The following is a 16,514-nucleotide window of genomic DNA, read 5'->3' on the forward strand; positions in this document are numbered from 1 at the left end:
TCTGACCAGATTTAATGAGTGATTCTTAGAGAAAATCTAAAGACATATTGCTCAGAAGCCCCATCAGAATCAGATGCATCAGAAGCCCATGATCAGATTGATGCTTTAGATGGTGAGAGACCCGTTTCGCATGTTTTATATTTCTGCCGGGCACGTCTGCTCCCTGGGGGGCCTCCTGTAGTAATGGGGACAAACTCACGGGTGCAGGTTGACTTTGTTGAGCTCTGGCAGGCACAAACACTTTCTGTTGAGACCCAGAAGCTTCCTGTTGAGAACATGGTGGAACAGGTGCTGACTGTGGGGTCCCAGAATGCACATATATACATCTTTTGGGATCCTGGAGGGCAAAGGGGCTCCCTAGGTGAAAGAGACTGGTGCATTTTGTAAATTCTCCCTCAGATGCTCAGCAAGCCTCCGTTTTGCTCTTATTATTTTTCGGACGGGCAATGCTGCTGACTCGGACGACACTGCCGCTGCCTGTGGAGACCTGCTGCTGTAGCTCCTGCCTCAGTGGCTCAGGAAACTTTAGATTTTGCCTATCTGGAACCTTGTCTGGCATGGGTGCCCCAATTGGGGAACATGTAAGCACCTTTGAGGCCGGCACAGAATGGCAGCTCCCTGTGGGGACTCAGCAGGTATGGGTGCTCCCTGTGCAAAAGAGGCATTTTGCAGATGCTTAATCAGATGCTCAGGCATCCTTAGTTTTCCTCTTTGTTGGGACCCAGCAGGCACAGGTGGTTCCCGGGGGGACCCAGCAGGCACGTGTGCTCCCTGTGGGGACTCGGCAGCCAAAGCTGCTCTGTGCCTTTTTCTGCTTCTGCTTTCTTCGCTGCTCCCTGGACTTCAATGATGCACATGGGAAGCCTGAGTGTGTCTCAGAAGCATCCCTGAAGACCAGGGATGAGGTGAGTTTCCCCATCTCAGAACTAACAGGCGCAGGTGCTCCCTGTCAGAATGTGATGGTTGGGCACTGGTGCTCCTTGTGTGGACCCATCAGGCATGGATACTCCCTGAGTCTTCTTCTTCTTCTTCTTCTTCTGCCTCCACTGCTTCTTGGACTTTATTGTTACATCTGAGAATCCTGAGTGCGGGGTCTTCTCAGGTGCATCCATGAAGACCGGGGATGAGGTGCGGTTTCCCCCCTCAACTTTCTCAGACCCAGCAACCACAGGTGCTCTCTTCTTCTGCCTCCACTGCTTTGTGGTCTTCAGTATTGCATCTGAGAAGCCAGAGTGCGGAGACTGAGCATTCTCAGATGAATCCCTGAAGACCAGGGATGTGGGGCATGAAGTGTCATCTTCCTCCACTGTTCCACCACAAGAGTATGCCTTTTACAAAAGAGGCAAGGGAGGATGAGAATCTACTTAAAAATGAATTCAAAATAAAGAGAAGTTTTGTTTTATCAGTTTATCTATGAATATTAAGTAAAAGTACTGTATATATCTATATCTATCATGCCTGCTGGTAGTCCAAGCATAATTTACTGACAGCACAAATACAAGATGATGACAACAATACCTCCTCCACTTATTATGATATCGTTGATAGGCTATGCTCGAAGCAGTAGCGGCTCCTGGTCATACATTTCAAGAAGTCCTCGTTGCAGCCTGTGGCGCGATGACGTCATTGATATCAAATACGGAGTAGACGTTTTAACACGCATACGCTGTAGTTTCGTTTACGTCATGAAAGTTTAAACACGCACAAGCGCGATTACCCATTACATTATCCACAAATTATATTATTTGATCAAATCTGTATGACATATGCCATAATGGCTATAGTGGATGAATTTAAACATTAAAGCTTTTATCTCCCAACATGGCAGCTTCAAAAATTTGCAATACTGGATAGCTTATGCATTTTGTAGCCTAATGACACTGTCCAAATTAGTGCTATTATCATCCATTATAGTAGTTATTATTCTAATCCATAAATTTACACGAAACACTGTAACATGATAGATATGCAGAAGTTGGATAACTATTAGGATACCCATCACTCTAAGTTAGTTGAGTTATTATCCATCATGTTATTTCCCATGGACGTAATGTCATTCCATTTTGTGTATCGATTTTTATATCATTCTAAGATAAACATTTTCATCAATAAAAATGACAATTAAAATGAAAGAAAAGACGGGTTCACATAATAATGCCTCAGTCAAGTCAAATACACGTTTATTCATTATAGTTGATTTTCATAATTGTCTAAAACACTCAAAACAACATAACTGTAGACTATAAATTTAGGTAGATTCTGTGTCTTCAGCCTGAGGCTGGCGCTCTAATAACGATTGACAGACTTTAGTTCACACAAATTCAAAGAATGCCATCATAGAATTGCCTTAATGTATTGCGTCCGAATGTTGTTTTAGAATGTTGTAAGTTAGGAATACCAGTGAGGAAAACAAAGTCATGTCTATTCTCAGAACAAACATAAAACAAACAAAACAGAACTACTGTATATAAAAGCTATTCACATGAGAATGTTTAAACTAAAGCCAGGGTTTATACTTTAATTAATTTGATACGCTAGCTACTCCACATAGGAAGAACAGACATGCCAACTACTGACCTGATGCAGACACACAGCTAAAGCGGACTGATAGGACTGATTTGTGGGGCGCTGTAGAGCTCGGGAGGCTCTTGGTATCATGAATACATGCCTGCCGAATCCATGCGCTACATTTTAATATTTCCTGCTCACTTAAAATAGTCTAGAAAATCCCAAAAATAGTCGATGCAGAATTCTGAACATATTTATATATTTTTTTATTAATTCAGGGCATATAGATGTTTGGATGAATATATTGGTGGGATATAGGCTACAGACAGCTGGCTCCAAGTAAACGAGCCTACATCTACAGCACTTAAGCATTTGTATTATATTATTGTTTAACCTCTTTAAAATGTGTCGGTTAATAACTTTGCCAAAATTTTGTGGCATAATATTATATAATTTTGTTAAATGATTATTCTGTGCCATAATTGTTTTTCCTCAGTTGCATTTATAAAGACTTTTAATAATAAAACTCAAGTATTTGTATTACGTAGTATACACTCTAGTATACACATACTACCTAAAGGATTATTAGGAACACCTGTTCAATTTCTCATTAATGCAATTATCTAATCAACCAATCACATGGCAGTTGCTTCAATGCATTTAGGGGTGTGGTCCTGGTCAAGACAATCTCCTGAACTCCAAACTGAATGTCAGAATGGGAAAGAAAGGTGATTTAAGCAATTTTGAGCGTGGCATGGTTGTTGGTGCCAGACGGGCCGGTCTGAGTATTTCACAATCTGCTCAGTTACTGGGATTTTCACGCACAACCATTTCTAGGGTTTACAAAGAATGGTGTGAAAAGGGAAAAACATCCAGTATGCGGCAGTCCTGTGGGCGAAAATGCCTTGTTGATGCTAGAGGTCAGAGGAGAATGGGCCGACTGATTCAAGCTGATAGAAGAGCAACTTTGACTGAAATAACCACTCGTTACAACCGAGGTATGCAGCAAAGCATTTGTGAAGCCACAACACGCACAACCTTGAGGCGGATGGGCTACAACAGCAGAAGACCCCACCGGGTACCACTCATCTCCACTACAAATAGGAAAAAGAGGCTACAATTTGCACGAGCTCACCAAAATTGGACAGTTGAAGACTGGAAAAATGTTGCCTGGTCTGATGAGTCTCGATTTCTGTTGAGACATTCAGATGGTAGAGTCAGAATTTGGCCTAAACAGAATGAGAACATGGATCCATCATGCCTTGTTACCACTGTGCAGGCTGGTGGTGGTGGTGTAATGGTGTGGGGGATGTTTTCTTGGCACACTTTAGGCCCCTTAGTGCCAATTGGGCATCGTTTAAATGCCACGGCCTACCTGAGCATTGTTTCTGACCATGTCCATCCCTTTATGACCACCATGTACCCATCCTCTGATGGCTACTTCCAGCAGGATAATGCACCATGTCACAAAGCTCGAATCATTTCAAATTGGTTTCTTGAACATGACAATGAGTTCACTGTACTAAAATGGCCCCCACAGTCACCAGATCTCAACCCAATAGAGCATCTTTGGGATGTGGTGGAACGGGAGCTTCGTGCCCTGGATGTGCATCCCACAAATCTCCATCAACTGCAAAATGCTATCCTATCAATATGGGCCAACATTTCTAAAGAATGATTTCAGCACCTTGTTGAATCAATGCCACGTAGAATTAAGGCAGTTCTGAAGGCGAAAGGGGGTCAAACACAGTATTAGTATGGTGTTCCTAATAATCCTTTAGGTGAGCGTATATATATATATATATATATATATATATATTAGGGGTGTCAAACGATTAATCGCATCCAAAATAAAAGTTTGTGTTTACATAATATATATGTGTGTGTATGGAGTATAATTATTTTCTATATATAAATACACACACATGCATATATATTTAAGAAAAATGTGTTATTTATATATAATATAAATTATATATAATATAAATATATATACACAGTATATACATGCAAATATTTCTTAAATATATACATGCATGTGTGTGTATTTATATATAGAAAATAATTATACACCGTACACACACATATATTATGTAAAAACAAACTTTTATTTTGGATGCGATTAATCGTTTGACAGCCCTAATATATATATATATTCTGCACTTGCAACTGTTGATAAGTAGATAAGTAGCATGTAGGCTATACCTTATTGGTCGTAATCGATCATCCCTTGTATTATGAAGAATAATAATAAAACAAACCTTATTCATTCAGAGGACATTAACTTATGTCAGAGGCTGCCTTTGCAATTCAGTCATGTTTCAAATAAGCAAATGAGAACAATAAAAAAAAAAAAAAAAGCAGCTTGATTTTTGTTGTCTTCTCATATTTCACTCGTCTAGTATAAACGATTTCAATCTCTTTAACCAGAACTAGGCTATATGAAATTATGTAATAAATAAGAGTTTTGGGTATCCTCTTATTTACTGTTTTGTAAATAAGAGATTCACTGTAAAGCATACAGCTCGAGTGCAGAACTCATTTACTTAACTGACAGCTTGATGGACAGCTTCAGTGATTATAAAGCCAGAGCTCAATTTTCTCATTCATAATGTTGGCATCCTTCTGAAGCATAGGCGTTTGTAACTCCTTGTAAGTGCTTCAGCTTTCCTTAATTTCAACCAAAACAGAGGTTGCACTGCTTCTATGCTACCGTTTTACCCAGTGCTCGAATTTATTTTTCACTTTAACATTTGTTTCATGACAGAAAGCCAAAGAACAGGTATCCCTGCTGGATAAATACAGATGAAGCCATCACAGATCTGAGATCTTAAAGGAATAGTTCACTTCAAAATGAAAATTCTGTCATCATTTATTCACCCTCAAGTTGTTTCAAACCTTTATGAAGTTCTTTCTTCTGCTGAACACAAAAGAAGATATTTTGAAGAATGTCTGTAACCAAACAGTTGATGGACCTCATTAACTTCAATAGTATTTTTTTTCCTACTATGGCAGTCAGTGGGTGCCATTAACTGTCCGGTTACCGACATTCTTCAAAATATCTTCCTTTCTGTTCAGCAGAAGAAAGAACTTCATAAAGGTTTGAAACAACTTGAGGGTGAGTAAATGATGACAGAATTTCCATTTTGAAGTGAACTATTCCTTTAAGAGGAGTGTTATTACAAAGTTGAAGTCATTTTGTCTTCCATTTAAATCAAACAATACACTGACTGAACATAGTCCAGAGACACACACAGAGACAATATTTTGTACAAAAACCAATTATTGAACTTTATTAACATCAAGGAGTTTTTTCCTGCAACATTTTTTATTCCAGTTTTCTTATTAACAAATAGAAAACAGACTGTGTATACAACAGATCGAACCTCTACAGCACTAATCATTCACAAGGTAAAAATGATGCCAACATATCCTGAACGTATGGCCAGGTCTCCCTTTAACATGCCGGTTGTAATCGAGCAGGCATGAAATGACGTCGTCCTGTAGGAAGTGTTTTTAATTTGAGTTGTGCTGCCCCATCCCATCAGAGGAGACCGCCAAACACCCGGGGTGCGTAGATAATACAGTAGATATAACTTTTGTACCATGAACAGATTCACACACAGCAGTCTCTTGTGTAGTTTTCTCTTTGTTGGTATATCAAGAAAAGTCCAGGATTACGTTTTGAGAGAATTATGGACAATAGAGCAGAAGCTGTTTATATACTGTATCTATAATAGTATTTATATTTATTCATAATTATAAATTTATGTATATATATTTCTGTATAAAAAGAAGAGTTAGATTAAACAGAGCTGACTCTCCCTCGGGGGAGTGGTTTATACTGTACAGGTTGCCAATGGCGATTGGTCTCATTTCAATATCAGGTCTTCAAATGTCACAGAGAAGCGGGGTGCGAGGGTCACTTTTCGCCAGGATTGCGTTCGGTTCCCGGTAACGTCCCTCGCAGTGAAACGCGCTCCAATCAGAAGGTTTATTCTTCACAAATCACATTTAACCCCTACTGAGTTCTGTACAGTGCTGATTTTATGCGTTAGTTGATTTGCTTTCCCCTACCAAAAGTTTTTCTTATTCAGTACCACTAACCCAAAGGCATTTTTCTTTTATCATTGAGATATCATAGAGAGACAGAACATTAAAGGCTTCTCCAAAAGTGAACCCGCTCATTTTAGCCCAATAAGTAAGACCAATTATACATAACGAAGAAAAGAAAAAAAAATTATAAAAAAAAAAAAATCATGTTACAAAGTCGAACCATCAGCAGCTTAGAGAACAGCGGTTCTCTCGTATTAGTATCAGAGGAACATGTTAAAAATACATGTTCTTGTGCTAAAATAACCTATTATAAAGAAAAGAAAAGAAAACAGTACCATTTAAGGAAAAGGTAGACCCACGGAAAAGGCCGTTAAGACAAAAGATGTTAAAAGATGATTAAAAAACACAAATATTCTAAATAAGAATAATAACAATATTGTCATACAGGATTTTTAAAATAATAATAAAAAATGATAATCATGATTTTAAAAAAAGCAGGGGAAAAAAAAAGAAAGAAAAGAATTAGTGCTACCAGTAGCCTTCGACTGTAGTGTGGGTTGGCGTACGCTAAAGAGAAACTAGAATATAGTTTTTTTTTAGATGGTGCTTCTTGAAAGAGAGTTGTCTATATTTCTTAAAGCAATCTCTTGGTGCCAGTCAATAGCAGACTGCTGTGATTGGTTAACCAGCCACTGGATAGCCTGCCCTTCCCACCCCCCCAGATCTCTGTACAGGATGGGGTGGGGGAACGGTGGCTCAGAAGGGACACTTGCTGCACTCCTGAAGAGTTGTACCAGAGGGCTGTGTTCCAGGAGTGGTTACGTTGCATAGTGATCGAAGCTCCCCAGGTACTCCAGAGCGGCTCTGTAGCACAGCTGGTACTGGTCCTGCAGGGAAAACCAGTGCGTCAGTGGGACAAACTAATAACGCAGAGTTATGGTGACAATATCAATATGAGTTTTTGGGACAACACGCATGAAACGTTCTTGACAGATACCGCTGAAATAGGTGTCTTGAGAAATAACGCTAGGCTCTACAAACAACATTGGCATATTAGAACAACTTAGTGCAAGTGTGAATGTGAAGGAATGAACACATCTACTCAGTCTAAATCAGCAGCTTTAAAGGCATATTTGACAAGTGCTATTATAATGCTTGGGCAGTGGGACAGTACCTCTGTCTGCACCATGGCAGGCCTTTGTGTGCGCAGGGTCTTAACCGTCTGGAACAGATCCACCACACCCTCATATCTCATTCTCTCCAGGACAATACTCAGAGTGATGAAAACCCCTGTCCTTCCCACTCCAGCACTGAAAAACAACAGCATCTGTTACACAAGGGTGAAGGCTCTACGTGACGCATCACACTGCCGTCTTGAGTGGAATCACGTTTGTGAGGCTGTGATAGAAGTTTAATAAAAAAGGGGGTAAAAATGAAGTAAACCAATTATTTATTACACATTTTAAATAGTAATTCATTATTAAAATGTTTAAATTAAATAATACAATTTAAAAAGTGTACTGTTAAAAAATTATTAAAAGAATAATCTAATATTAAAAATATTTTATTATTCATTAAATGTCATGAAAAGTTCATTACTAGTGCTGTCAAATTAATTAATCGTGATTAATCACATCTAACGTAAAAGTTTGTGTTTATATAATATATGTGTGTAATATACTATAATATATACATATGTATAATATGCATATTTTATATAAACAAACTTTTATGTTAGATGCGATTCATCATGATTAATCGATTTGACAGCACAACAAATTACAAATTATTAAATTAAAATAAGAAAAAAAAAATCTTTAAAAAGAGAATGTATAAAAGATAATAAATAATAAATAAGTAATTTATTATTAATTTTTTATTATTAAATTAAAAATAATACAATAATTTATGAAAATAACTGAATTGAATGATAGAATAAAACAATGTAAAATAATAATTTATTATTAAACTTATTATTCATTACATTATAAGTTATATAACATTTTAAAAATTAAATTAAACATTTTTTAAAAAAATGTAATGTTTATTACATTAATAATAATAACAATTATTATAAATTATTAAATAAATGATATAATCCAAAAAATGTAAAAAGTATAAAGTAGTAAAAATGCATACAATTATTTATTATTACAAATTATTCATACAATTTAATGAAAAGTTAATTACATAAAATCTTAAAATGTTTATTTATTTGTTAAGTAGCCATGTAATACGCAGGATAATGTACAGTCAGTTAGTCATGATCACAAAACCCCTCTGCTTCATGTTGAGGTTTATGACGCTGATCAGCTGTATACTGTATACCATCCCTCACACATTGTGCTATCCATATTTTCATTCAGACTTGTCCAATCACAGATCAGCATACCTGCAGTGCACAGTGATTGGTCCATCCTGCCCAAACTGCTCCTTGGTTTTATGAACTTGGCCAATGAAATCAATGAATCCCTCTCCGGTTTTTGGCACTCCCTGCTCTGGCCAATCAGTGAACTGGAACTGGCGAATGGTTCTGGATTGACCGTCCTGAAGGGAATGCAGAATTACCGGTTTATTAGGCAGCTGGTATCACCCTCACATACGCACACAACAGCTGGACACCTCCCAGTCAGACCGCGCACAGCAGGGAGCCTCTGTCCATATGCTTGGTTTATGACCGTGTGTGTATGCGTTTCAGCTACAAGCTTTTTCATAACCTTGCCGCTATTTATAGTCGGCAGAAAGCTCTAAAGTCCAAGGCGAGCCGTAGGATGTGAGAGCGAAACATCCGCCACCAGCAACAGATTGCTCACACACCCCAGCGGTGCCCTCAAGTACCATATTCTGAGTGACATTCATCTGAAATAACACAAATAATGCTCCTCTGGCAGATTCCTTCAGGTGATAGATGCACGTACCCTGGCATCTGTGACTTTGAACTCTCGCAGGATGTACTGGGGCATGTTGTATTCAGCCATGGGATCCACCACAAAGTACTGATAGCGGGCAGAGCGCTCTGCAGGCCAGTACTGATGGCATTTCTCCTGCAGGACGAGGGAACATTTTTTTTTTTTTGGAATTTATCCCTGATTAAAACAGCAGGAAGCAAGTTAAAAGGAGGAACATGCTCTTACCCGTCCCATCTCTCTGAGTTTGGTCAGCATTACTACTATAGTGGAATTGTGCTCCCATAACATCCTCCAGAAGTCCTCTGTGGTCTCCGCTAGAGGGCCCTGAGTGGCAATATAGGCCTTCTGCTGTCTGTGCACACACAAAAACATCTTTTGAGACCTTGATGCAAAACAAGCAAATGTGCCAGAATGATCACATGACCTTGACAGAGGCTAGAAAACAGCCGTGCCTTGACTATATCTGAAATGGACTAGTAGATTGTTTTTCTTAAAGGGATAATTGAACATTCAAAATTCAATTTCTTTAATTTATTCACCCTTAAGTTGTTTCAAACCTGTAGGAGTTTATTTCTTCTGCTGAACACAAAAGAAGATATTCTGAAGAATGTCATCAAACAGTTGATGAACCCCATTGACTTCCATAGTATTTTTATTTTTTCAAGTCAATGGGGTTCATCAACTGTTTGATGACATTCTTCAGAATATCTTCTTTTGTGTTCAGCAGAAGAAAGAAAAGTATACAGGTTTGGAAAAACTTGAGGGTGTGTAAATGATGACAGAATTTTCATTTTTGAGTGAACTATCCCTTTATTTTCTAAATTGTTGTAGCTTTATTTATTTTTGTGGCAGTGCTTTCAAGAAAAGTCTCAGAAAAACATGTTTATTTTCACCTATAAAAATATAAATTTGTTTTTGTGAACAAGCAATAAATAGTTATACATCTAATATACATTTGTTATGCTTGTACTATGAATATGTTATGAAAAATAGCATTTTTGTTAAATGGGAGCATCACAGTGTGACAGTGAAATGGATGTGATATGGATGCAACAAACGCAGTCACTATGGAGACTAATGAAGTGAGCATGTTCTGTTTTTATTCGATTTTTTTGTTTTATCCATTATTGAATAGTTAACTTTTTTAGTGTTCTTTAAGTTAAATACTCAAATAAAATAAATGTAAACAATAATATAGAAATGCAGTAACAAATTATAAGTTCCTGTCATCAAGAATTTAATTGTTAGCATTATAATATTTTTTTTTCCATTGTCATAGTGTGTTGCTTCCAGGCAACATACAAAAATAGTGCTGAAAATTTTTGTATTATTTATATAATATTATATAAATAGTATATGCTACCCTATTATTTTTAATATGTAATTTGTAGGTCTCTATGTAGGACTATGATAGTTTTGACTATAAAAAGGTTTTAGTTTAGTCGGTTAATGGCTGCAATTGACATTCAGCCTATATAAGCAGTTATGCAGTATATAAGCAACACGCCCTTTTTTAGCCAACCAGAAATGCTCCCTGCCTATCAATCATCTTCCACATTTAGGTTCGCTGATACGTCTTTGGAGGGTGGGTTTTGAAGAGATGGCGTGTCGTTGAAGGAATGATGGCGGTCTAATACAATGGCTGCTTGCATAAGCTGGCAAAACATTCACTTTCATCGCCTTTATGAAAGTCGATTGTGAAAAATCCATATCCTATCATCTGTTGTTCTACCCATACGTCCAGTACACAGAGCTAGGGTGTTATATTAACAAGACCACTGGGTGGCAGCAGCGTACTTCGCTATGGCAGCTTGTACAATCAATGAGCACATGGCAAACACATCGCTGTCTCATACAAACAGTGCCACGGGTTAGCAACTAATGAAGGTGCTGCAGGCGAGTTAATAACATGGAACCGGGAGATTAAAGTCTGCTCAGGGCCTTGTTCCGACAAATAAAGAGACGGCAGAGAAGAAGAGAAGAGATGGGGAGAGACGAGCCAGAATGAAGAGCAAAGAAGAGCGAGAGACCCCCTCCCTCCCACCCACGGCCACTCATTCCAGAGCATACACACACAAACACGTCGCTACGAACAACACACAGCAGACGTCAGGGACGCGCTGCCTTTGACAAAGCCGAATTACCTCTACATTAATCTGTTTTTCCTTGGAGGTTATTTTCGCCCCCAATCAAACGAAACGCAACACGAAACCAAAAAAGGCAGACACAAAAACAGCTCTAATGACGTATCCGCTCGACTGGAGAAGCTCTTTGTAAACTAGCAAGAAGGTCAAGCGTGTTTTTGTGCTTATCGCATTAACATGCTGTTTAAAAGAGGGTTAATTGCAGCCTTTTGACAAGACAACAAATCTCGGAGCAGACGAACCCAGAGGCTCGGCTAGAGAAGGAGACGTGACCGGAGAACCGCTTTTTGAAGCTCATTTGGTTTCAGAAATGGGAGTGGTGTCAATTACGCATTGGCACAGGTTGAGCTCCTCCAGAGTAGCTCTCATTAAGTTTTAATTCAAACGAGAGGGGCTGATGTATCAAGCCCCTAGACATTCCCTTCACAGACTCTGTGACATTTCGTGCCCACGCTTCGTTTTACGGCAAACACGACTGGCCTTTTCTGTCTCTGATTTTCTCGAGCGATCGCCCCATTGAGAGCGCCTCCCTTTGTAATTCAATAAACAGCTGTCAGACAGAGTAAAGCAACAAAAAATGTGAAGGCTGAAAATATGTAGACAAACTACACTGTGCTGCTCATTGTTTAGGGAGAATATTGCAGTGGAGGAAAATAGGAGCTATGGATCCTCTTATTTACCGCGTACAAGAACGAGTTTTGTCGTCTGATGTAAACAGAACCACTGCATTTATTTAGAGATGGATTCAGAAGCCTAAATTAAGACTCGCCAAGCGCCATATGCGAGTTAAAAATGGCTTTGGTGAGCAGATAAAACAAGCCAGTTGGCTGGTAACAATTAGGAACGGCAACATAATACATGGTTAAAGTCTAATCGTAACAATGATCTGATTCTCACGGATATAAGTGACCCGAGTTAACACTCAATATAAATAATACAAAACACAACAATTATATATATATATAAAAATGCTTTCTCTTTCACTTTCTCTTTCTCTCTCTATACATACAGTATGTATATATATATATATATATATATATATATATATATATATATATATATGAAAAAGGAGCATTTATACACATAAAAAAAAAAAATTGCTCTCATTTATATAATTAAAATTAAAAATATGAATAAAAATAATGCAAGGTCCTGAAGCCTGAAAAACACTCTACGTGAGTACATGAATGTAGATGCTTCTAGCTAAGTAAGCTTGGTTTCATGACTGAAATGTGTCTGTGATTCATAATGCAACACAACTACTTGCACAGTCAGTTTTTAGACCCACAACTGACAGAATCTAACAAATCTGTTTATGATAGATAGCTACCTGAATAAAAAACAGAAGGCATCTATTGCAGCCCTCAGTGTTTTAGGAATGGTTTGGCTACCTGTATCCGTCGATGCAGCTTGCATTGATGTAGTCAGATCCCTCCACTCCTCGGATTGGCTGCAGGCACACCCGCGTGGACTCGAAAGGCATGATATTGACCAGCCGGTTCTTGAACTTGTTGCAGGGCAGGTTGGCGCTGATGAATCGTGAGGTGTGGGCTTTGGAGTTGGCGAGTCTCTGTGGAAACAGCGTTGGGTTCAGAGGGCTGGCAGAAACATTATAGCAGAAAACAGTCTGAAACAGAAATGTTTTTTAAATGTGGGGGACTGTTAGTTGTGTGAATGCGAGTTCTGCAGCAGTAGAGAGGGGCGGGGGTGTAACGGTCTGACTGGGAAAGTGACTGGCAGCGGGGAAGAGAAAGCACAGATGGACATCAGCAGTGAGCGCATGGAGACCGTTGGCTCTACTACAAGCTCTGTCTGTACTGGGGACCCGCTCCGGTCTTTGCACCAGATGCTGTTTCTACTTCTAGAATCCGTTCTGAGTTGAGCTTATACCAGCGTTCAGTTATATCCCAATAGCATTATTAAGAGACGGAATAGTAAAACATTTTCAATAAAACAGTCATTAGGTGTTTACATGCACTAATTCTTGCCAATCCGAAAGAATCAAATCCGATTCCAGTTTCTGAAAGATTGGTTTATGTACCCTAAACATTTTGCAATCTGATTTACAAATTCATGTGCATTTACATATATCTATTATTCTGACCAAAATTTCCTGTTAATCGGATTGTTTAAGATCTACTAGAGATCTACCCCGCTTCAATAGGATAGCAATTTCATTCGGATTAACTGCAGTGTTTTTCAGTATAATTGTGAAATCAATCATTATTTGGCTGCATGTAAATGTTACTCGACTGAAGGTGCACTCAGTTTTGTTACATTGTGCTGACTTCTATTAGAGTCATCATGGGCTTATACTGACACCAAGTGGCATGGATGCATCATGGTTATAATAGTTTTGAATTTAGTTTTTATTTCAATTAGATTTTCAGCCTGTTATTTTTTTAGTTTTCATTAACTGTCATTGATTGTTTCGGTTTATTTTGTGGTATAGTATTTTAGGGCTGATATCAATTAAAAATGTGATATCAATTATCAAGTTATATCAAATATCAGTTAAAACGGCTTTAAATTTCTCAGCACAGTCCAGTGTCTTGTGGCATCTTCATGTTTAATGACAGTGCATTGTAAAGGTTCCAAGCTTTATAATCATGAATCAAAATCTAAAATCAATTTGTTTGTTTTGGAATCATGAAAACATATATTCTCCAGTTAACTCTTTCCCTGCCGTTGATGAAAATTTCCATAATTTATGAGACAACGCTTCCTTGCCATTGATGGAAATTTCTGGCTTTCCGTGTTTTCACTATTATACGGTATGGGGCACTACTATGCATCTTCTGAAAGAGAACTGAATCTCCTGATCAAAACGCAGGCAAAGAAGATGCAGAAACAAGCGATATTATATGTAATAATATGCATATGTAAAATAACGTGATCATCAACATTAAACAGCATATAAATCAAAATTGCCTAATGTTACTGAATGAAATGTCCACCAAGGATGAGCTATAGGACTGTGCAAGCATTGGGATGTTGATGAACATCATCTACTCCATCTATGTTTTGATTATCGTTCTGAATCTGATTCAGATGCAGTCTTTGAATTTATTTTTATTTTTCTCAGCTTTTTGCTCAAAATGTTGCTTTTTTTATGAAACTTACCCATTTTTAAGTGTTGCTAAAAAATAAAATAAAATGTTTTTTTTGTGTGATATGTGCAGTCACCTTAAACTCCAGCTCCATGGCTGTGACGGTCTCTCCAGATGGTGGCTGGGTGAGCTTCTGGATGTGGGCGTACAGGTTTCTGGCAGGGACCTCGGTGTTTCCACAGGTGGCGGCCTCCAGCAGGGCCTCGTGGATGAAGATGTACTGGTCCTCCGTCTGCACCATGTAGTTCCTCTGGGCTCTCATGCATGTGACGTGGCCATAAATGTCTACCGTCTTCTCGTGTTTCATGCGCTCCAGCATGGCATCGATGACTATGAAGCAGCCCGTGCGGCCCACTCCAGCACTGACAGACACAAACTGGTTAGACTACAAACAAACTGTACTAATACTGATACTAAGGGTGTCAATAGATAACTTTCTTTTAAACAAACATCATTACATTATATATATATATAGTGAATAATCAATCAAATTATTCACATATCAATATAGTGGTATGAAATTTTATGGAAACCTTCTAGTAGGGAGTATGAAAATTACTTGATTTTTTTTTAAATATAATTAATTTGATTAATTGTTTTTTTTTTTACATAATTAATCAAACGTGTTAACTTAACATCCCTAACTAAACACAAAGGCTGAATACAATTTTAAAAACCTTTCATACAACTTCCACCAAGCAAACCTACAACTGTTCACTTTATAACAGAGTTGTATAAGACTGGAATAAAGTGAAAAGGTCAGCAGTAAATGCAGGACTGGGGAGCGGCGCTCACCTGCAGTGCACAACCATGGGTCCAGCATCAGGAGGGTTGCAGGCTTTGACTCTGCGCAGGAAGGCTAAGATGGGAGTGGGGTATTCAGGCACTCCGTGGTCTGGCCAGGCCATGAACTGGAACTGCCTGAGCTCACGTTTCTCACTAGACCCATTCTGTTTGAACAGAGTGGGAGGAAGGAGTTTAAGTGAGCTGAAAATGTGGAACTTACTATATGGAGAGGAAAAGGCAAGTCACTTTTTACCTTGTAAAGGGCAAAGGTGCGCACACTGTAGGTAGCCAACTCAACAGCGTCAAGCATGGTCACTTGGATCATTCCGTAAGTCTCTGTGCCACGAATGGGCCAGTACTGGTCACACTTCACCTGTTTTAGAGAGTAAGCAAGTTTTGTTTAATGAATGATTCTATTAAAAAATCCACAACAATATTAAGCAGCCAACATTGATAATAACAGGAAATGTGTATTGAGCATCAAATCTGCATATAAGAATGATTTCTGAAGGATCATGTGACACTGAAGACTGGAGTCATCACAGGATTTAAATTACATTTTAAAATAGAAAACCGTTATTTTTATTTAGCAATTTTTGTTATTTTACGGTATTTTTGACCAAATAAATGCAGCCTTAGCGAGCATGAGAGACTTGTTTCAACAAAAACAAAAACAAAATCTTACTGACCCCAAACATTAGAACTGTAGTGTATTTGCTCTGGAAAAAAAAGTTTTTTTGTTGTTGTTGTCAGAGGCACTATCATTTCAATCAAACAAGCACTTTAGAATGTACATTCAAAATGTTTAATACATGGAGTAAAATCCTAGATTTAAACAATGAAGGTATTTTAAATTTACACAATGTCACTAAATTAATACAAGGAAGAATAATATTCAAATGGTATATAAATTATATACAATCATTTTCATTTATATGCACTATTTAATAATACCACAGTTTGATACAGAAATTAATGGTTTTTATCAGACTATGAAAACA

General features: G+C 38.1%; 1 protein-coding gene across 7 annotated transcripts in view; it reads right to left on the minus strand.

The window, feature by feature from the left end:
• Window positions 1-6,076: 6,076 nt before the first annotated feature.
• ptprfb (protein tyrosine phosphatase receptor type Fb) overlaps window positions 6,077-16,514 on the minus strand; it is a 191,476-nt gene continuing 181,038 nt past the window's right edge. For all 7 annotated transcript variants that reach the window (XM_079875605.1, XM_079875604.1, XM_079875609.1 and 4 more), the window contains 9 exons: window positions 15,767-15,886; window positions 15,523-15,677; window positions 14,804-15,089; window positions 13,009-13,187; window positions 9,699-9,825; window positions 9,483-9,608; window positions 8,957-9,111; window positions 7,739-7,874; window positions 6,077-7,451 (listed from right to left, as the gene is read on the minus strand). In XM_079875605.1, coding sequence (XP_079731731.1) covers window positions 7,383-7,451; window positions 7,739-7,874; window positions 8,957-9,111; window positions 9,483-9,608; window positions 9,699-9,825; window positions 13,009-13,187; window positions 14,804-15,089; window positions 15,523-15,677; window positions 15,767-15,886 — 1,353 coding nt within the window. In that variant the 3' untranslated portion in view covers window positions 6,077-7,382. The remainder of the gene's footprint in view (window positions 7,452-7,738; window positions 7,875-8,956; window positions 9,112-9,482; window positions 9,609-9,698; window positions 9,826-13,008; window positions 13,188-14,803; window positions 15,090-15,522; window positions 15,678-15,766; window positions 15,887-16,514) is intronic.

Source organism: Squalius cephalus (genome assembly GCF_949319135.1).
Source record: "Squalius cephalus genome assembly, chromosome: 7".
Lineage (NCBI taxonomy): Eukaryota > Metazoa > Chordata > Actinopteri > Cypriniformes > Leuciscidae > Squalius > Squalius cephalus.